General features: G+C 34.7%; 1 protein-coding gene across 1 annotated transcript in view; it reads right to left on the reverse strand.

Moving 5' to 3' along the window:
- LOC109823893 (DExH-box ATP-dependent RNA helicase DExH14) overlaps positions 3,219 to 23,825 on the reverse strand; it is a 50,261-nt gene continuing 29,654 nt past the window's right edge. Inside the window, exons 34-49 of the mRNA XM_020390324.1 lie at positions 23,336 to 23,424; positions 17,922 to 18,012; positions 17,379 to 17,528; positions 17,112 to 17,303; positions 16,919 to 16,984; positions 16,681 to 16,836; positions 16,465 to 16,608; positions 15,109 to 15,176; positions 14,831 to 14,996; positions 14,682 to 14,744; positions 9,959 to 10,054; positions 9,672 to 9,839; positions 7,171 to 7,341; positions 4,494 to 4,643; positions 4,279 to 4,410; positions 3,219 to 3,730 (exon numbers count right to left, since the gene is read on the reverse strand). Of these exons, the coding sequence (XP_020245913.1) occupies positions 3,659 to 3,730; positions 4,279 to 4,410; positions 4,494 to 4,643; positions 7,171 to 7,341; positions 9,672 to 9,839; positions 9,959 to 10,054; positions 14,682 to 14,744; positions 14,831 to 14,996; positions 15,109 to 15,176; positions 16,465 to 16,608; positions 16,681 to 16,836; positions 16,919 to 16,984; positions 17,112 to 17,303; positions 17,379 to 17,528; positions 17,922 to 18,012; positions 23,336 to 23,424 (1,974 nt within the window). The 3' untranslated portion in view covers positions 3,219 to 3,658. The remainder of the gene's footprint in view (positions 3,731 to 4,278; positions 4,411 to 4,493; positions 4,644 to 7,170; positions 7,342 to 9,671; positions 9,840 to 9,958; positions 10,055 to 14,681; positions 14,745 to 14,830; positions 14,997 to 15,108; positions 15,177 to 16,464; positions 16,609 to 16,680; positions 16,837 to 16,918; positions 16,985 to 17,111; positions 17,304 to 17,378; positions 17,529 to 17,921; positions 18,013 to 23,335; positions 23,425 to 23,825) is intronic.

A 23,825-nucleotide genomic window follows, 5' to 3' on the forward strand; every position in this document is an offset into this window, starting at 1 on the left:
CTAACATGATTAGGGGAAATAACTTTAAAATAACTTACTTTTTAGAATAACATCATTACTATTTCATATCATAATTATTCTATCGTCTACTGATTGTTTGACTGCAAATCATTAATTTGGAATGAAGAAAGAAAAATTAGAGGAAAAGCATATTTGGACTTGAGAAAAGTCAGATGAAAACTTCAAAAATCAGGCTATGTTCCCACTAACGATCCAAATATTATAAGTGAATCTGACCTTAATAATGATGGAACTATGAAAAATGTTGAAACCTCGGCATATAGGTGTTTTACGTAAAATGCAAAACACAACCTGTATAGATGAATGATTATCATTTGTATTCATACGAATCATCTTGTTCCTTTGTAGATGCAAATATAGAAGAACAAACTTCTCTGATGAGACGAAATCACATGAATCGGATCTATGGAAATTAAAGAATAAGGTTTGGAAGCTAAGTGATCTACCAAAGAATAGAAAAGTCATAGGATGCAAATGAGTACTTAAAAAATAGTGTGTTGATGGATTTATTGATAATTTTAAAGCACGGTTAGTTATCAAGGGTTACCAAAAAGGAGGACTATATTTTCAAGAGATGCTCTTGTAGCTAAATTTGCATCCATAAGAATCATTTTGCCTATTATTGCATATTTAGATTTAGAGTTAATCCAAATAGATGTTAAAACAACATTCCTTAATGAATAGTTGAATGAAGTGATATATATGAGGTTTTCTCGTGAAAAGACAACATAAATTTTATAAATTAGTAAAATCTCTATATGATTTAAAACAATCTTCTAAACAGTGGTATCTCAAATTTCATGATGCATCACCAAACTTGAATTTGTTTAGAACAAGTTAGATAATTGTGTATATATCTTGAAAAGTGGGAACAAGTTTACGATATTATCCTTGTATGTTGAATACACACACACACGCACATATTGAACAAAATCAAGTTAGATTTCAACCAAAAGTTTGAGATGAAAGACATGTGAGATGCATCATATATTTTTGAGATTCAAATAATTCAAAATAGAAAGTCTAGAATGTTGAGTTTAAAACAAGAAAAATATTTAAAATCAGTTCTTAAGAGGTTTGAAATGGAGAATTCTAATCCAGCACCAACTCTATTGGTCATGGAAAGAGATTGTGTAAAGATCAAAGTCCTAGACATTGCCAAAGCAATTGGATGTTCCTTATGCTCAAGTTGTTGGAAGCTTAATGCATGTTATACTCTAGACCTGATTTAGCTTATGTTGTAAGTCTAATTAGTCAATATTAAAGTAGTCTGGATCCAGCAAATTGGGAGTTAAAAGGATTATAATCTATATCAAAGGCACATTGGCTCATAGATCAATTTATTAAGCAAGTGTGCTTGAAGTCCTCAATTACTCCAATGCTGAATTTAGAGGTGTTAGAGATGATAGGAAGTCTACTTTGAGACACTAGTTCATCTTTGAAGGATGAGTTGTTTCTTAGAATAACAAAAAATAGAGGCGTGCTGCTAGATATACACAGGAAGTAGGATATATAGCTTCCAGTATGGCAACTGCACATCCTGTCTGGATTAGACGACTTTTTGTTGATCTTGATCCCAATTTGTTAGAATGACGTATTGATATTTATTGCAATAATCAGGCAGCGATTATTCTAATTAATAGTGGAGCGCATAGTTCCAAAGGAGAACACATTGAGGTTCAATATCACTATATTCGAGACATTGTAAAAAAATGGAGAAGTGAAAGTTACTTGCATCCCTACTACATATATGATTGTCGATCATTTGACAAAATGAGTACCAACAAAATCTTTTATTAAACGTGTGAGTTTGACAGGACTTAGGAGTCAATAAGTCAAACTAAATTTTATGAATAATGAAATAAGAAATACTCATCACGGAGAGTGAGAGTAACATGAAAACATCTAATCTCGTGGATAGTGAGAGACATGTTATTTGGTTAATTTGACCAAGTGAGAGATGTTAGTATTATGTGACCAAATTAAGTCATGTGTAACACGAGAAATAATAGAATTAATGGTCTATCAAGGGAGAATAAATTGGCTCGTAAATAGATTCTATTGAGGGTTGTTAATGGCTATTATTTGGAATTAATGAGTGGACTAATTTAAACTATTTTGAGGTAGATTTGGGGGAGAAGGAAGGCTCTATAAATTGAGTTATGAAGAGGATACACAAAAGAAAGAAATAACAAATCCCACCACCAGAGCACCAAAAGAAATACCTCGATCTTTCGTTCCTCAAAAATCACCAGGCTCTTTGTGCCTAAGGGGTCTCATGATTGCCTAAATTGAATTCGTAATTTCACAGACCCCAATGCAATTTTCTTTAAAATTAGTTAGTTAATTCTTTATATATAATGAGAAATTGGTGGTGCTTTATATATAATTATAAACAACACCTTAAAAGTATTAAAATTACAAAGCCCTCTTAGAAAATTTGAAAATTAAAATAACCCCCAAATATTATGAAAATTACAAAAGCATATAGAAAAATCTAAAATCTAAAAAAAAAAAATCCAAAAATTATAGATAGATCTGAAAAAAATACAAAAAATATAAACATTTCCCTAAAAATAAGAAAATTACAAACAACCACTAAAGATCAGAAAATCATCAACAAATCTTGAAAAATTTTGAAGTCCAAAGCAAAATACTCCTAAAATTTTTAAAAATTGCAAACAAACTCTTAACTTCAAAAACTACAAACTACCTCTTAAAATAACTCAAAAATTGCAAACAACCCCTTTGATATCAATAAGTAAATATACTCATCACGGTTTTTTCACATTGAATCAAGCCCTTCAAATAGTGTTGTACTAATTTTGATGTCCATAAGCAAAAAAATTAACGTTTTCATGTTCTACTCACAATGCCTTAAGTCCCACAATAGATATTAATTGTTACTATAAGCCATTTACCTGGTCATATTCATATGAAAGGTGAAATAAATACAAAAAATATATATATGCAAGCTGAAGCTATCATGCCCACCCATGCTAGTACGAACATAATACTCGTAGCACAAATATTTAATCAATATATATTTAATATATTAAATTATTTGTGGTTATTAATTACAAATATTGAGGCTAATTAATTAATTTCATATTACTCAAACAAATTAATAAATTAATACTAATAAAAGTTGTTATATTAACATCAATAAGTAGATGACAGAGAAGCAAAACGAGAAGTAAACAGGTTGAAATCTTGTGAAGCGAACAATTAATGAATGATAAGAGGTTCTTGGAAGGCAATATAGTCCTTCAACATAAATGAGTAAAATACCTTTATAAATAATAAAAAATATGCGGGAAAATCCCAACTTATATTTTCCCATTTGTAAGCAGTGTATTTCAAAATATGTGGGAATCACTTGCAAGGAGGCAGAAGGATGAACAATTCAGGAATTATGATCATTTGCAAAAAAGCTGCATTGATAGTTCCTTGTCATCTACCAACGTCAAATACTTGCATCTCCTGGAACCCATCGGTGTAAGTTAATATGACCTAACTTCTCGGTCATGATTCGGCAGGAGGTCGACTGTTCTTCCATCAAAAAAGAAAGCGGTGCGCGAGATCAAGCAGATCACAGGTTGGACTCTGGTTCCTCGCGCATTTGGAGCAGCTTCAGTTATACCTCTTCAATGGGATACTCTTGTTCGAATCCAAGATAGCAGTCAGATACTAAAATTAGCCTTGTTTCCTGCAACAACAAACAAATATGAGAAGTATTAGACAACAAATGGAAAGAATTTGAAGCCTTGATTAAAGGTAGAATATAGTGGGAGTATAAGGGGGCAAAAGTCCCAGGCTAGACTACTTCAAAGAAATGAAAATAATATTGAGGTGTTAAAAAGAATCTCCGCAACATATATCACCACAATCTATCTGTACATAAAAATGAGGTTTGCCTAGAGATCCTATGCCATTTACATTGCCGAACACAGCAGAGCACATTCAAAGCAAAACAACCGACCTGGGCCCAGATCTATGAAATGACTATGGATAAAGGTGGTTTCTGCAACTTGTTTTAAGGAAGAAGCTCCTAAACTCTGACTGCTACATGGACATACCTTTGGGACGTGGGTAAGCCAATTGGTTAGCAACTATGCTGCTAAAGAAATTATTCTGTAGTTATTCTCCTCACAATCCTTAACTATCTAGATATAACAATATTTTGTAGGAGGCACCCCAATGCCACTCAACTACAAACACTGAACCCTTGACTAATGTATGAGGACATTTTCTGACCTGGAGATTGATTGGTGTTGATGGTAATTCTATTCGAGTAACCATTCGATCAGAGAAAGTTACTCTTTTCAGCGCATACAGTTCGGAAATTGTAACATTTCCCAGGACTAGCCACCATGCTTCATCTTTCACCTGTGAACACATGTTTAATATTCAACAGATAATTTTCCAGTTAAAGATAAAAAGATAGTCATAAATAGAGACACTGCATTCACCTTTGGGAATCTGGGGGCAAATGCTCTTCTTGTTGAATGCTTAGAATTTAACTTTTCCAGTTTTACGTTAAGGACAGGAGAATTAGTTCTTCCTGTGTTTTCCCTCTCAAGCTTTAATTTTGCCTGTACATGCGGAAAGTGCGCAAGTTCCTACACATGTAGAAGAAACAACGCAACAAAAGGAAATAATGACATCACTCTAGTGCAGCTTCACATTTTCCATAAATTTAGGAGAGGAATATGGGTATCCTTGGCATCAACAACCAATTTTAGTCCTAGGTAATGAGGTGACCACTTCTCATCCACTCATCTAATGTGTGAGTAATCAAGCGGGGACCATTTTCAAATGAACACTCCAAATATGTAGATGAAAATAGACCACCTCACTATCAAGGACCAACTTTGTCCTTGGTACCGAGAATACTTACTTTCTCTATTTATTATAAATGCAGCAAGCATAAGATACTAGGAGCAAAAAAGAATAAAGTGGATATCATAATAAATAAACAAATACATGGAAAGACCAATGCCTACATCCTCAACAGGCAAGGCATATTTAAGGTAGCCTCATTTGAAACTATTATTATTTTACACATAACATGGAGCTTTGGTAAGAGCATTTCTGCATGTCCTCATACAACATGATATACATGTGCATAGATTACAAATACTTTTATTATAAATATTGTTCTGTATCTATTATGGTATATTATAATTTGAAAATTATAATAATATAACATAGTAGAGATTGTAATTTCACAGTTGCATACACAACATGAACACCTATCAATTTGTTTTATCCTCAGAAATGAGAGGGATAAAGAGAAAAATAAACATTTGATAAAATTAGTTATTAAGTACTAATTATAGGAAGATAAAGAGTCAAAGCTCTAATAAGATACCAGGAGTGCAACTTGGCATATATATAGTATGATAATTCTAGTAAAGATAAGATGTTGCCTGTCCCCGTAAAAGGTAAATACTGTGCTAACATTTCACTGAACATTATATTTCATTATAGACAAGCTGCCACATGAAATCGGATAAAATATTAAATATTGCAGTTAAAAACAAACTAAAAAGGGTGAGAATAGCATGAACCACATATATGCATGCTGCTAGCAGTCAAGGATGCATAGGCAGAGCATGCACATTATATCAGGTGATTTTTTACCGGAGACTTGACATTCGATCTATCTATTTAACTTGTTACTATTACGTGTCCCTGAAAGTTCTCTCATGTTCACATTTTTTGTTTTTCCTTATTAATCATTAATTTGTTGCCATCTTAGGTGCATGAATGCTCTTTATGTGCAGCTATGAGCTACCTAGTCGTTAGTTTAATCTCATCAGGCCATCAGGCATAACTTATACATGGTCATTGAGAAAAGGTAATTAAAATGCACTGTGGACAATTAGATTTTTCTATATATTGTCCTTGAATTTCAGGTCTTTATCGATGGTTCTTTTTTGATGATAGCTTAGGGCTCGTTCTGATATATAGACCAAAAATTTACACAGCGCGCCAAAAGAAAAAAACCCACACACATATGCACACGGGTCTTTTGAAGTTGATGCGTTCATTACTATCTGAGAATAAAAAGAAATATGTCTCTCTTTTTTCTTGACTAGCTTAGAGTTATTAAAAAGTGACTAATGTACCCTTCTTTCGTCCTCGCCTCCTCCCAACTCAAGACCAGACCCAATATCTTACCTCGGGATCTCCATTGTCAACATGATAACAACAGAGTACAACCAAAGTCCCCCATGTTTCCTCTGCACTTATCTGCACTCTTTTTTTTTCTGTTTTGGGACGGACATGACTTACCATGCACAAAAAAAAGAAGAGGAAATTTTTAAAAGACTTCCCCTAAACCATCGAAAAAATTTAAGACCCGTAGAATTATAAGATTTGGTTCTTGATTTTTAGATATGATCATAGTGCCTTGAAGATTGCAACACCAAAGAGAAGATCCATTCATTTTAAAATCAACTTGCGATTCTAAAAAAAATCAAGCGGTTTAAGAATTTTGACTACGGAGCAAGTGGGTACAAAATGAACTACATGCATATAGATAATTATCAAATGGTTGCATCAAGATTTTGTATATCAAAGACCATAGAATCTAATCCACACAGTCCTCCCCACTCCGGGGAAAAAAATAAAAAATAAAGATCAATTTTATGCTTACCTGATGAATGACAAAAAATGTAAATGCTTTATTTTTTTTGTTTCTATCCCATTCAAATGCAGACCAACTTTAACGCTATGGTTTTTCCATCTGAAAAATTTAATATTGAAGTTAAATGAAGGATTTGGATCCATCCTTCTGTAGTAGCCAAGTCTATCTCACTAAAGTTATGCATACAAACACACCGTTTATTTCACTTAGTCTACATACATGAGGCGCCCATTTATGGGCTGCACAAGCAGTACATTCATTATGCAACCAGTAAGTGCATGGTAGCACATACCACCTGCTTTAACTTTGTTTATTCATGTACAGTATGGTATCATCATATTTCAGTAAATGGCAAAAGCAGGATAGAACTATCCTTATAAGAGGAGGACAGTATTTTGTGTGTTGTTAATGTTGTTTCTTTTTTTTTTGTGGGGTGTGGGGGGCGGGGGGGGGGTGGTGGTGGTGGTATAACGTGGGTGGTTGACACAGATTACCTGGGTCAGCTCGGGACAAGGTATCTGCTGAAGCAACAGTCGCAATTTTCTACTAGGAAGATTTAACAGCTCTTGGACAGAAAATACACCATTTCTGTTGAGAAAACTTAGAAGATCATCCGACATACAGGGAAGCATCCATAAGGATGAATCTTTCCCATACCATAAACCCTGAAAAAAAAAAGAAGGTTAGTATTTATAAGGAAACATATATTCATGAAGCATATTATTGCTGTTTTTTTGGGTTATTCATCATAAAAATGAAAAAGCAATCTCCGGAGTAGAGTGAGAAAACTTCAGATTGCAATTTTATCAGAAGATAATGGTCATCTTTTCAGTCAGTTCATCTCAGAGCTTACTAATTTGATCTGGACAATCTATCCATTATATTAAAGTTACTCATTCCAAAAATTTGTAAGTGGTTGATCCGATTGCAACATCAAATTGCAATAAAGATTCTCAAGGAAAAAAAAAGAAAGAATTTCTAGCTTCTCGGGAAATTAAATATTTAAAGGAGATGTTTAAAAAAATACCCTTTCTGAAAAATAATTAGCAAAATCGACCCCTCTTTTTTAAAAAGAGGTCGACTCTGCAAAAATTCAGCTTTAAAATACATGTACTAATAATCCCGTGTACTTAGTTCTAAGTAACTAAACTTTAAGCATTTTAGCACAAAGTACACAAGACGACCATTTCAAATTAACTGTAATTAGCGACCACCAATTACACATAACTACTAGTCACATATATTTTAAAGTCAGTATTCTGCAAAATCGACCTCTCTTTAGCCACTTGGCCAAAAAGAGGTCGATTTTGCTAATATTTTCATAAAAGTGTCGATTTTTCTTATTATTTATTTAAATACTCTTTTTTAAAAATTCTTCATATTTACCATAGTACAATAAAAAATATGCATGTTCCTTGTTACGGATAAACACAGAAAAAAATACATTTGTACACTTACCGAATATATATCCTCCTCAGCCATCACACATCATATAGTACAATATGAAATGCAGAGGCTAATCTCCTAGAAAGAGTTTCATGTACTGATCTTAGACAATATATATGAGAGTAATCGTTATGTTGGTTTCTTGAAAACAAAATTGAAAACTGTTTTAGAAAGCGATAGGCGCCTACGTCTATGCAGGTGCTTAAGCAGCAAGTAGGAGTTTTTAAGAGAGAAACAGAATTTTTTCCGAAGCTTCAAAATCCTATCCTGGCTGTTTACCTAAAGTGGACTTTGATATGGAGTTTCAATCACATTCATTTGAATTGACCCATTCTCTTCATCTGTTACTATGCTTAAGCAAGCAATATAACTCTTTTTGAAGTGGTACAGTCCACATAAGTGGCCCATGATCTCCTAGGCGCTCCCAAGAACTAGGCAGGGAGCCTAAGTACCGCTTAGACAGGCGCTCGGACCACATTTTAAAAGAATGTAAATGAATATTGTTTGCCCAACAAATAAGCGCAGAGGTAACGTCAAGCGTCATATATAAGGCACAATTATCATAAGACTTATTGATATCACACCAAATAAATGGGACGAATGTCCACTCTACTATTGATTGTGAAAATAAACACCATACTGTTAATATTAGCAAACGTGACAACCAAATAAAACTTTAAGGGTCCACTAATCTACACCAACATCAATGCATAAGACAAATTAAAAATGCGCTCCTGCAGACATACTGAAAGATTCATTGTTAAGAGAGAAGCAACAGCCAGTGATGCCTACTGACAGCACGATCAACTCATTCTGAAAAATGTTAGTTACGTTCTACATGATGCAACACGTTTTATAGGTGGAGAAGAACTTTTAATACGAAGTTCCGTAACAGATCAAGCCACTGCTTCATCTCAAGAAAGACTATAATTGATTCAAGTTAAACTTTGAACTTAAAGTACATTGTACAAGAACTTCAAACAAGCATAGCCCAAGAAACTAAAATAAAATAAAATAATTAATTAATTATAAATAAAAAATTAAAAATTAAAAAACTTTATCCAATACTTAAGAAGTCTGAAACATGAATCTATTTCTTCCATTCTGCTTTGCTAAGGTCATCTCCTCAGTTAAATTACATAAATTGATAGCAACCATATCATCTCTAATTAACTCCATTCACCTTCGTCAAGGCCTGCATCTAGTCCTTGTTTCTGTGTTAATTATGATCAAATAATTTTGGCATCTAGTCCACCTGTTGGCCTGCCTACACTGTGTAATAAGGCACCAGAGTCCTAATTCTAAAAAATAACAATCTGATTAATGACATGTTACCACTTCCTTGAGTATGATTGCTTTCATCATATCACATTAAATTCATAAGGTGATTATGATTTCGAGATATAGCATCATATATTAAATCCAACAGATAAAAATGGGGAAAAAACAAAAACAAAATAAAACTATTCATTGCAATGCTAAATCGTGCCCCAATACCTAAATTGATAACCATAATATCAAAACAAACAAGGAAGAAGGAAAGTGATACCTGCATGACCATTTGCATAAGATGCATGCAAGTCATTGCGCTCGAAAGCCATCCGCTATTTGCACATATGTCAATCATAGCCTGAATGATACGTATGCTTTGATCAAGAACAGATTTTAAGTCAGTGACATAGTCACTAACAGAAAATTCAATGTGGGAGAAGTGTGCCTGCAACAGGAAAAGGTTCTTAGCTCAAGAGTTCAAAAGAAATCTGAGTAATATCCAAAGGCAAGAATTGCTAATAATGCATCAATAGCTAGATATCACCAATCTGAACAATGTACAACCTGGAAGAGCAAATTTGCTTTCACATGTGGACTATCAAGGTGGTGCTCGTCGACCACATAAGGGACCCTTTTTGATAATTCCTCATTATGCTTGTCCTGTTAAATACCAGCAAAATATACGTGAATGGTAAAAAGCAACAAAACTATCGCTTTACGGACAGGTAACAAAATATGTATGGACACGATAAATAAAAAAATATACAGAAAGATAAGGAATAATGAGAGTTCTACACTAACATTATATCAGAGGTTCAGATGTGTAAAAAATGAATGTGCTAGCAAATATAATAATTATTAATAGATGTGTAACGTTCTAAGATGAAACAGGGTAAATGTAGTGCTCGTTAATCAGGGTACAAGTATATCTATGGTATGCACGTGATGAAGCTTGGGAGTTGAGAATCTGCAGAGATATCTTACCATATCAGGAGTTGGAATTGACTTTCGCTACAGTTGAGAAAGTTGATCGTGAATTTATTTGGTAATAATGATATTTTTTTTCCTGAATTTTCTGGGCAGTTAGAGTTTGGGTAATTAAGTGGATAATTGAGTATATAAAGAATTATAGCCTCCCACATCTTCTTTTGATCCGAGAAAAGAAGGCCATGGCATGGAGGTAATCAGAGTCTTGCATCTGTGATTGATTCTTTATGTCTTATCTAATTAAATCAATTGCAGCTGTGATTGATATGAAATGATTTGGCTTGACGTGTGTGAAGATTGGGGTTGTTCTTTGTGGTCATACTTTAATTGAAAATTAAATGTAGATCTATTCTAACTTGTACAACATTAATCTGTTTCACTAGATTCCACATTTTTATAATTTATTAGACTATTTTCTATTATGGGTAACTCCTGGAATATCAATTTCCAAGCTGTAAATGGTTTTTATCATGAACACTTGATGAACATGAAACCCTAAGAATCAGTTCGGCAGATTTAAACCAACATTGGGCAAGGTAAATGTTGTTTTCCTAAATTAAACAATTGTTTGGCAGATTCTTAGACAATTGTCAGTGCCTGGTAAATGTTTTTTGTTTCAGTGCAAGACCTTAGACGATGTCAGTGCCTGGTAAATGTTGTTTTTCTAAATTAAACAAGTGTTTGAACGTTTGACAACAAATAGTTTTTTTAGATGGTACGAACCTAAATCTAGGAGATTATGTTTGTTGGGAATTGCCCATATTTCTTATTTTTCCACAAAAAACGACGTTATTCACCAACTAATTGAGTCTGATGGTTTTTTTTCTAAATAGACTGTGCGTGTGAAATTTGATATTGTGATGATATTCAAATTGTTATCATGTTATGGACTTTATGATTGTAACGTTTATTATGAGCATCCTAGGGTGGGAATCACCATAACTTAGTAAAATAATAGGCACCGATACCCTACATGAGGTCATACATGATGATGAGCCGCAACATTAAAATGCTATTGTGTCCTCTTTAACACCAATATGCGATTATACCATTGGGGTACATGTTCACTGAGATTGTTGACAAGATCTTCTTTCGAGATAAAAAGGGTGTTGTAGCCACTTACGACCATTTACCTATCGAGAGGAATGTACTACTACATTGACTTAATTGCGCGTGAGATTTAGAGTATGGATTTTGTTATCTTGTAATTCCAGATATGGAGGGTGTCAGACTGGTAGTGGGAGTGTCATGGACCTGCCTTTAAGCTATAAGTACAAATAGGCGTTTTTCACGAACTAAAATTTATGGATCTAATACACAAGATATCATGTATTGGTTAGTAATAAAAAGAGATCACTTGGGGTTAATAATGGGGGAACCGTATGGTTAATAATGGGGTAACTGTATGATGGAGATGGTGTCAAAATGAGTTAGTGTGGTTGAGCTCTTCTGTTAAAAAAAATCAGTAAATGACATAAATGCCTCCGTTCTTCAATTCACCCAAACACTACAATGACAAAAACTCTTCCTATCTCCCAATTTCTCCCAATTTCCTCCAAATTGTCAGCGGCTTAGTGTTAGGATTCAATCTTTGTTCATTTTTTAAAAACTTTATTGGAATTTGGATTATTAGCTCTCAATGAATTGTGTTGGATTTCATTGGGTTATTGAATCTCAACGAATTTGGTTGTTTCGTTGGGTTTATGGGTTACATAAAGATATTAGCTAGGTACTAGTGGATTAGCTAAAATGTCCTCTAATTTGAATTAGCTGGTTTGGGCTGCTGAGTGTGAATAAATGACGGTGCCTTTCTCTTTGTATAAGTAAACATGCCAAACTCTGGCTTGGTGAGCCTTTTCTGATGGATACTTTGATGTATTGTTGTATAATTCAGGGGAGTTAGCTTGTTGTGATTAATTGTGTTGGATTTGGACATGTCATTGGTTTATGAATTAGTTTTGTACAAAGGTTTTAACTTGGTACAATAAAGTTCATAATTAGATAGTGTATATGTGTAAAATATCGAATTAAGGGTAGAGTTTGTAATTTAAATCAATTATAAGGGTAAAGAAGGCATGAAAATAATACATGCCAACCCAAAAAAGAATATTCCTGGAATATTCTGACAGTTAACTAACAGTAAGTATAACGTGAAAGAATTTGGAAACATTGAGTGTTTAAGTGTTTTACGTTGGAAACTTTGGGTATTTATCTATATGGTTTTGAAGCCCAGGTCGTAATGTGAATTTTAAGTGAAAGTTTGGGTGTTTAGTATAATTAACCTCTCTACATATGTTAATGATATAAAAGGAATGAATTTAATGATATGAACTCATATCATCACTTCGCTTTTGCATTCTGAGGTAGGAAAATCAATGGAAAAGGATACTAGGGGTGGGTTGTAAGAACTAGATATACGTAGTTTGCTCTGAACTTCTATTATGAGCAGGTATTATGCCTTGTTAAAAGCTATATGATATGATAGGTTTGACGTATACATGAGACTCGTCGTTCTCCCACTGATCCCCAGTTGTGAGAACCAACTGCAGAGAGTCACTAGAGTCATAATCTCCAATAATGAGCCTCCTTCTTAGTCACGGCCACCTACGGCGAGTCTCTCCCAGTCGAGGCCTTCCTTCCTCCTCTGATCACCTTCCTCCTCCCTCCTCCAACCAAGCTTTTGGTAAATGTTTAGTCATACTCTATCCTATTTTTACTTTTTTCAGTTTTTACTTGTTACTGGTCTTAATGAAAGTAAATATCTTTTGCCTTGTTTTAAATTTTAATATAAGTTTATAGTGTGTTTATTGTTTAATCTTTATTGTTGATAGTTAGTCTAATTTAATTTAAATTGTTAGTTACTTACTTTAATTTTTTTAATTTCTTAATTCATTATTAGTTACTTAGTACTTAAACTGTTGATCTAAATTGTTAATTAGGGTTTAACTGTGATAAACAATTATTGAAATCACAATAGTTAGTGTAATTAGTTTAGTTTATCTGCTCACTGTTTTTTGTTAGTTAATTAGTTTTGTTCACTGTTAGTGAGTTAGTATACTGTTATAATATTATTGTTAGCTAATGTTCATTGTTAGTTAATGCATTTATCATCAATTATTATAACTAAAAAAATCATCTAGGCTGGCCTACCGACGCTTAGCATTTTCTTAAACACTGAACCAATGCCCCCTAGACAATATTCAGTAGAGGACCCTCTATAGGTTTTGTTTTATGGTAACCAGCCCACATAGGACAGAAACACCCAGACTAATTGATAACAGAGATAAGATCGGACATTTCCATGACAATACACCTCATAAGGTTGAATCAGACTAGCGCTTGAAATAGTTGAATCAGAGAATCAGAATCAGCTTTCAGCAAAAAATAAAAATGAGTAATCAACAGGAAAAATAGTTAGTAGGGTTAGCTGTATAATTTCTCCTGGGAATAATGGACAAGCAAATATATCTAGTGAACATTGCCTTCAGGATAATAATTTTTTTGGCTATAGAAAAGAGAAGCATTTGCTTAACATAGAAATATACAGGTTATAACAATAAATAATACCAAAGAAGGATGAAAAGACCATCAACTATTCATTAGGGCTGACATGCACCTTTTTGCCATCCCTAGTGGATAAAAGAGCTACAGGTCTATCAACATTGCCTCAAGGATATGTAAATTTTTTTAATATAAATGAATAGTTAGGAAAGAAAAAGTTGCTTTAACCTCTACGCACTCTAAAGACAACAAAGTCAAGAAAAATAATCAACCGTCAAGAATAGGTCCTAAAACAATTCCCCAGAATATTAGTTGCTGCCTTTCTCACCATGGTTATTGCCAGCTATTCCATTGGTTTCTGTGAAGAGATTCCCCAAATTATATGACAGGTTGTCAAAGTGATGTGAACACTGTGTTGGTACCAAAATCATAGACAAGCAACTTTAGGCTAGGGAGTGCCTTCTCATATATCACACAAACCAGTTTTCTGACTTGAAAACAAAGATAATGGTATGCAATTTAGCTCACACAATGGATCATAGAAAACAAAAAAGAAGAAAGATGATAAATTTGATATGAAGGATTTGACACAGCATGATGCCATGAAATAAAATTAACATATTCCAAGACTCAGTATACTATAAGATACGTCCCAAACAGAACATCATATCTTTCAGGGACGAATAATGAGTAAGACTGAGAATAAAATACTACAAGAAAAATGAACAAAATAAATCTTCTACTTCCACTCTATAAATTCTGACAAAGCAAGTTACAAAATTTATGAACTCGAGCATACCTCATTATGCCTCACAGGGAGCTCATTGTATTCAGAAGCACCAGAGAGGATGTGCAGAAAAACCTAGGAACAGAATGAAATTTAAAGCTCAGAACATTCTGCATTTCCAGATTAAATAAGATGAAGGCAGATGCAACGTCATCACTTACCTCAAGAGTAGTGTCTGGACCTATGTTTGAACCAAACATTGATACTGTCATATAGCTCAGGTAATACTGTGATGCTATAGAACCTAGCATCATTGCCTCCACAGAATCTTCAGTCATCTTAATACAACCACTGTCCTCCAGATCCTCGAAAGTAGTTTCCACTAATCTGTTTGAAGCAAAGATAAAAATATCACTCACTTCAATGACACGAGTTAGAAGATTTCAAGTGTCAGCTTTGGGCAACAAAACTATATATGTTTACATCATTATTTAGCTACCTTGACAAATAAGAATTAAGAGTCTCGTTTTCAGCATCCTCCAATCCATAATAAGATGGATTTATAACCTGAAATATGGACACAAGTTCAGACATCATAGTTCATAAATATATGCCTACTATGCCAATTAACATGACATCACATGACAAAAAATACATGGGCTAGGAGGATCAACAGTGTTATCGCAGCAAAACCTTTATACTCCAGTGCCAATCATGTGGAAAGTTTCAAGTCCTCGGCATGGAAGTACAAAATGCACTAAATTCCCAACTAATCAAGTCTCGATGTTGGCAACAGAAAATGCTGGCCAGTCATCACATCATCAAATCAGTGGAAACACCTCATTAGTTCCATAATTTGACTCCAACTACTGACTCAGTTTCTATTGAATAAACAACTAAATTTTTAGATGCCTGCAGATCCCGACGTTCTGAACTCTGGGGTTATAACCAAGTTACCTACACCTTATTTTTCAATGAAAAAACCCACAGGGTAAATGGAGTTGCAATTCCTGTGAGCTCAGAAAATAAACCCTCAATAAAAGAGAATCTTGATGCAGTTATAGTAATAAAAAATCTTTTATTCTTTGAAAAGAGTAAAAGTATATGGCTGTTTACAGAATGTCTGCAGAGTCATCACATCAGCAAATCAACAGAAACACCTTAGTAGTAGCATAGTTTGACTCGTAACCAGCTACCAACTCAGTTTCTCTTGAATAAACAACTAAATTTCTAAATGCCTGCAGATCCTGCCATTCCTAACTCTGGGTTTATAACCATGTTACCTACACTTTATTTTTCAACGAAAGAACCCGCATGGTAAATGGAGTTGCAATTGCTCTAAGCTCAGCAAATAAACCCTCAATAAAAGAGAATCTGGATGCAGTTGTAGTAATAAAGAATCTTTTATTCTTTGAAATATATGGCTATTTACATCTTTATTCTTTGAAAAGAGTAGAAGTATAGGGCTATTTACAGGACGTCAACCAAGGAATCAATTCTACCGCACGGTTCTACTCAAAGAGAGAATATATGCTTACACTATGATTAATTTACAGAAAATATCAGGCAAAAGAGGCAACGAATCAAGCAGCAATGCCTACCATAAGAACCAATTGGATTTGTAGGAGATAGGACAAATCTGAACACAAATCTAGTTCGGAGTCCATATCATTTGTCAGATGGCATCACTATTAATTTTTAATCTCTGAATGCACTATTAAGTTCCAAAATATTACACCTTTGCTTTATATATAGAAGGATATAAATATGATAATGACTGAATTCAGATACGATTTCAAGAGGCATTATATTTAAAAACTCTGCATTCAAAAAGCCAGCATATAGAAAACCCTACCAATCGGCGAAACAGATAGGTCCATGTAAGATAGTGCATAGCATCCTCCTTATGGCAGACTGTACCAGAGACAATCTCTGCATTGATGTGATCATGCAAATGCTCCCTCAAATTGCTTTCAACAGGGAATGGTTCATAAAGGAACTGTGAAATCATGACGAATGTCATTTCTGCAACCCTACAAGTTATGCCACTAAAATGGTTCCTGATACTAACCTTCTTATAAAAACTCTTTTTTGGTTCATGAACAAGAATAACAGCTTTTCCATGCTGATCATATTGTGGTCGACCAGCACGGCCCATCATTTGCAAAATGTCTGTTATAGGAAAATCAACGTATCTTTTAGCTTTTCCATCATAGTATTCTGTCCCCTGAAATTAAAATAAGGTTCAATATGTCAGTTCTCATGTGAGGATAGAACTACATACAAGACAAAAAAGCTTATAATCTAACCTTAATGATGACCAGATGAGCTGGAAGGTTAACACCCCATGCCAGTGTACTAGTACATACTAAGATCTATTAAGTGCAGTAACAAGCAAAACTCATAAGTACGTTGCTCAAATTGTAGCTCTAGATTTCCAAGTGAGAATAGAAATTGACAGTGCTCCCAGGATAAAATGTAATAAATAAATTAAAGAAACACCTGGATTTTGTTGTTTCCAAAAAGTTCCTCAGCTAAAGATCTATCCTTGTCATTCAGTCCAGCGTGATGCAGTCCAATTCCGAACTGTAGAGTATGCCTTAAGTTGTTGTCAGTAACCTGTGAAAGAACCATTTCTAGTTCTTCTTCTGGCATATCAAGAAACTGTCTAGGCTGTTCATCAGATGCTGCAAGCTGTTATTTCAGGCCACACTAATTAGAAACAATCAAACTGCTAATTGATATATGTAACCTGTAGCGAATTCTCACCTGGATGAGATCTAGTGCAGTAAGTCTGGTTTGACGTCGAGATGAAACAAAAATGAGCACTGGTTTTGAAGGTGAATGGGTACATATTGCAGCATATGCCGGTTTATTCATGCTATTCATTCTTGGACAGTAGAACTTCCCTGGATATCCCTGTTCATGAAAACAAAGAACCTAGACCTCAAAATTTAAAGAATCAGGACAAATTCACACACAAATAGTGTGTAAAACTAAGAATACAATACACGCTAAATGCTTGCAAAATAGCATGCAATGGCAACTACACCTTACAGCAAAGACCAGCTTATGGCATGTACTTTAACTTGTAGACAGCTATATAATTCCACTGAACACAGTGCAGACAAGATATTTAGGTTTTTACTTGAGCTGCGTGCAGTACATAGTGCAAAGTGCAAATTCAGATGATTGAAGTTTAACATGTAAACTTTTATTAGTTGGGTGTCTGTCCGCTCGTGTTTTAGAGCAAGGGGGTTTTTCGCGTGGGGTAAGCCAAGATATGGGAGATAAGAACATAATTAAACTTGCCTGAATATGAACTTCAAGCGGAACAGGCCTCACACTAGGCTTAAAATTGAATAGACCAGCATCTCCAACTCCCAACCAATCAGCCAAATCTCTGAAAACAACAGGAGAAGAGAAACAAATAATCTCAAAAAATAATAAAGAAAATTAACATAAAGCACAATCACTGTTTTAAATATCGGCCGATAATCGATATTATCGGCCGAGTTATCGGATTTGGGAACTCTCCGATAGGATAACTTGGATTTTTAATCGGTTATCGTTTTTAGCAAGTTATCGGGGAGTTATCGGCGTTATCGGTACTTATCGGCCGATAAGTAAGGTTTTTTTATCGGGATTATCGGCCGATAAGTAAGGCTATGCAATCGAATGGTTTCATCGTGCGGTCAAGATGCAAGTTTTGCTTTCTACAATTGGTTAGTGATTCTAAACATGATGATTTACATTTTGGTATGTTTATATTTCATTAAGTATGGTTAGATTATATTTTTTAGTTATCATATTATATATATACATCATCCAGTATATCACTCCGATAAATACTACTTATCCCCGATATATCCCCGATTTCCGCTATCCGATAAGGATTTTGGCCGTCCGATAAATCCCCGATAACCGCTATTTAAAACCTTGAGCACAATCCAATATACAAATATGCATTGATACGAACACGAACGAATTGTACATGCAATGTAAGCTTGCCCCTGAAAGGGTTAATAAATTATGTACAATTATAGAGCCAAAGTCAATGTAGTTATTATTTCAGACTACACAACAGAAACAATTCTATCACGGAGTATTCTCTGTGTTAAACATGTACTAGACATGAAACTTCATCATATGCTTGGACATTACACGTCTTAGAACTCCCCATACGTGTATCACTTCTTTAACATACAACTTCCATGCTATAACAGATTATTTCATACGACGAATAAAGGTTTCATGTGAAATGACTAATGCGTCCCTCCCTCTCTTTTGTGCATGGCATCAATTTGATGCAAAACCCTATAGATTACACCATTTTTAAATTTTGATACCCCAATATCCCTTTTTTGCGCAAAAAATACACCAAAGTTTGGTCGTAACTGACTCAGTTAACATAACCTAATTATGATCTCACTCATACCCTTCAACCTAAAATACTGGCCCCACTCAATAAGTCCCTCAGACAAAAATCTTTCCCCCTCAAGTCTTTGCACAGATAGAAATCGCTTGATGCTGTCTGCCTCCTTCATAACTGCTCAACCTTGTCGTCATGTTTCTTGCAACTGTGTTCCAACCATGGAAGTCTTCATTTGTTTCCCGCCATAGTTCTCTCTCCTCAAGTCAACTGAAGCTCAAAGAGGTAATTTGAAACCCTAAATTCCTGTAATTTTTTTGTTTTCCCTTCCAATTAACTTGTTCCTTTTGTTAAATTTGGGGATTTTGCTAAAATATTAAGGATAATGCTCAAACTATTCAGGATTTTTTAATGGAAATTTAGGGTTTTCTCATGATGTGCTAATTTGCTTTCTTTATTAGCTTTTTTTTAATATATGGGTAATTATCTTGAATTCATGGTAATGTGACTTTGAATTTGAGTTTTATTTCAGTTGAATTGCATAAGATATGATAAAAAATTTAAATATTCATTATGGTGATACCTTCAATCGGCCTCCTAGCATGAAGTACACTTGGGGGAAGATATAGAAACTGCATTTACATAATTGGGATGAAGCTGACTATAATTTGGTTGTACAGAGTGTTAAATCATTGGTTGAATTGCAGTAGATATGATGAAATTTTTACATGTTCATCATGGTGATTTCTTCAATCAGTCTCCTAGACTGAAGTACACTTGGGAAGATCTAGAAACTGCATTCTACATAATTGGGAGGAACCTGACTATAATTTCATAGTACAGTATGTTTAACCACCGATTCAAGGATAAGTTCACACTAAATCTCAAAGATCCTGGTACGTTCATCAATGGAGGATTACTCCTCTAGGCTCTCAGGGAAGGAATTTTATGAGAAAGTTCGCAAGAGTGATATTGTTGACTTATTGTCAGGCGTGCCTATGAAAATGACAATTTGAATTGTTGGAAGTTGCTATAAAAAAACCAGTCAAAGACAAAGGAAAAAGGATATCGTTTGGGCATTATAATGGGGACAATATTAAAGATAAAGATTGGGACCTACATTTGATTTAATGAGGAAGAAAAAGACGAAGAGGACGATGATCATGTTCTTAAAAGAGCTGACTGGTCCTAGGGTTCTTGGTGGTAAAGACAATGAGCTCAAAAACAAGTCATGCCTATTTGTGATGATAGTAAAGAGATGAGAAGTATTCCTTTAGATTCTGAAGCAGAAATAGAAGACAATTCTAGAACTTTCCCCCCAGTAAAGTGAAAAGAAACACTTTCATAAGTCGCATTTTAAGTTCTGAATAGAGTTTGCTAGCCCCGAAAAATTTAGAACTCCTGTGAGAAATGCAGTAATGTTGGATAGTTTTGATGTTACTTTGAAAGAAGAATCAAGGGAGTAATGTTATTGCTGTCTTTTGAGTTTTCTGTAAATCCCTAAAAGTTCAGAGAGTTTTCTGAAACTTACCCTTTTCCTCTCTCAAAGAAAAACCCTAGTTGTCAACTGTCAAGCAGGAGTCTGGTCCTTTCTCTTTCTCTTCGTGACTTATGTCTCTCTTTTTCCTCCCACTTAAAGAAGACTTTCCGTCTGTCTTTTTAAGGAGGTTCTTCGTTAATTTTTTGATGCTTTTCCCCAAAGTAACCAAATATGCTCTCATACACTATTCGTAGATTGGCTGTTGATGATGGGTCAGTTCTGAATTTATCACCACATATCATTGACGGTGCCTTGGATATGTGCAAGCTATATTCATGTCACGTCTTAGGCAGCTAGATCTCTGTATTTTTATTGGCACCTCTTCCTTGCCTGAGAGTTTAGTTTGTCTGGTTCATTGATAAATCAGTTTCTTGGAGAGTTCAATCTAATTTATCATCTCTGACGAAGTCTGGATGTTAGTTTGAAGATCAATCCATTGCATACTTTCTCTGAAATGTTTTATATGCTTTAATTTCTTGGCGTTCTTACTTGTATGGGTTGTGCCAATAAAAATTCAATCTATGGATCTTTAACAAAAAATATGTTTAAACACCAATAACATCCCAAAAAATATGGCTACTTGAAAGTTTACCGCAATATAAACAATATGTCTCCATGAATAAGTTAATAATCTGCTTATTTGACAAAATATGTATCAGATAGAAGTAGCAATTAAGGCAAGAAAGAGATGCGTCGTCAGTCCCACTTTTACTAAATAAAGGAAAATGTAGCTCAGAAGTTTATTCAAGCACAAACAAGACCAGATGAGTTTTCCTTATTAACCTTTTTCTCTGGCATGACTCAAGTGCAAGACACGCATAGCCTAAAACCCGATAAAACACATCAATTATATCCTAATAACCATCCATAAAGCATGAGAGTAAGAACAAGTTCATGACTAATCCGCTTTGATCTTCCTCAATCACTCACAACCATCCGCTCCTTCAAGAGAACCCCAGACCCTAAAATTGTAAAATTGCCGAAATGAGCATATAAATGCTCCCAAATGATTTGTGGTTTCAGTACCAGTCAACTAAATTTACCCCTTCGTAGGTACCATGTGCTACTGAATATAGCATACCATGGATCTCGACTACGACTGCCAAAACGGGTGGCCCAAAAAACTGGGTCCGGCCCAGGCAAAATCCCCTACCCGACCTCGGGCCTGGATCTACAAGGTCGGCCCAGCCCGGATATTTTATTTACAAATTTTATTTTTTGGTAGAATTATTGTCTTTTTCACAAAATTTAAAAAATCTGTCCGAGCCAGCCCACGCCGCCTAGTCTTTTCTAGCCATTGGGGTGGGCCAAGACCGTGCTCACTGGGGAGGACCACGTTTGGGTAGCCCGGAGCCGGTGCCACAACATACCGAGCTGGGCCACGTCAGGACCAGGCAACGATGAACGTACCTGGACCCGAGCCCGGTTTTCTAGGCTTTTTCTGGGTCCAGAAAAAATCGGTCCGCGTTCTGAGCCGCAGGCTTTTTGGACAACCTTAATCTCGATTCTTGACCCATCGATGGACAAAAGCAAACAATGAACATGAATCTAGTAATAATGATACGCCAAATCAGAAATCTAAAATTTGAAATTCCTAGGAAACAACATTTTCATTCAATGCCAGCACAATGTCATCAAGAAAGCAAAGGTGATCAACCATCATGATGTGCAATCTCAGCTATCTCGCTCATGACTATCAAGTTTGTGACACCCCACTTTAAGTGTGAAGAACTGTTAGTGGATTAAATAGAGAAAAGCCCAAGGCCCAATAACAACTAGTGCTAGCATTTTGGCAAAGCAGATTTAGCCAACCCACGAGTTGCTCTCCGTGGACCTACGGCTTGCACGCGCCAACGGGCCCCGTGGGCCCGAGGCGTGACAAAGTTCCCTTCGTCCCTATATTAACTCTAATCTTCACTGCATTGATGATTGAATTTGGGCCCCTAAGGGACTTTCACACTTTATTAGGAAACGTCCAAAAGCATGAGAAGTTACTTTATGCAACAAGAGATCGTAACGCTTATACTTCACTGCATAAAGTTCATTACAAATGTGGTTCATAGTTTAAACAAGGCTATTAATATAAAAACAGTAACCCTTCCTATTGAATTCTTTATACTACTCACTATTTATCAGTAGACTTATTTTAACATGTTAAAACTTGGGTTTCCAATTTAAGTTTTAGAACTTAAGAACAGAAACCATAGTTTCTCCAGCTATCTTCAAGCAAGAAATCCATTTCCCAATCCCATAACAACAACAACAACAAAAAGCATTAGTAACATTATAGAATGTTTCATCCATATGGATACAAAGAGCACTTTTTTAAAGTATTGAAATAAACAATATTAATGCACGTACACTTGCCCATAAAGGCGTATTAATGGGTAAATAAGCAATCATTAATTTTACCAGACAGAAAAGTAGCTCTTCTAAATGATTCTTTCTTTAATCTATGTTAATAACTTGGCCAACACTATATAGTTTTGATAAGATCTGATAAGCAAGATTATGGTTATTTGAAACCTATGCTTCTCAAATATTGCCTACCAGTAGAAAACAGGGCACATGAAGGTTAGTGGATGTAATAGATAAAATAAAACTTACTGTCTTAGGCAATGCAAGATAGATGAAGAATAATCAATAACGTGCTTATAGTATATGGCTGAAGAAAATTCACAATATTTTTTCTAGTATCCTCATGTGCAAAAAGACCCGCAAAAGAAATGTTACTCACAAGTAACAAGCAATATCAAACATAATGCTATCACAAATTAGGAAAGCAAAAGCAAAACACTTTTCTAGCTAACTAACCGTGCATTTGCTAATGCTGTTGATAGACCTATAAAACGTATTGAGCGTTCAGTTTGTGATGATATGTATCTCATCCTAGAAACAATAACCTGAAACCATAATACTGTATAATGTCAGAATATGAAGAAATATTCCAAAATGCAAAGGAAAGTTAATTTGTTCACATCTGTATAAGATAACATAAATCATATTTAAAGTATCCCCTAATGGCAGAATGCTCGATAGCCAATAAATCTCAATCAACATATTTAACCTTGATTGAGAAAGATCATGCAACTGAAAGATGTGGTTTTATACTATGCCAAAGTGAGCAATGATGGAAGAATCTATAATTCACAAGCCATAAACCTATCAAAATTGCACTTTTTACCATTCAACTGTTCATATTAGGTATAGTAGCATGTGTACATTAACAAAGGTAAAATGACAACTGAAGTTAATATGAGTGAAGAAGGCAAGTTATCAAACATCATATTTGACAAGGCAATAG

The sequence above is a fragment of the Asparagus officinalis genome, chromosome 9, assembly GCF_001876935.1.
Source record: "Asparagus officinalis chromosome 9, Aspof.V1, whole genome shotgun sequence".
In the NCBI taxonomy this organism is placed as follows: domain Eukaryota; kingdom Viridiplantae; phylum Streptophyta; class Magnoliopsida; order Asparagales; family Asparagaceae; genus Asparagus; species Asparagus officinalis.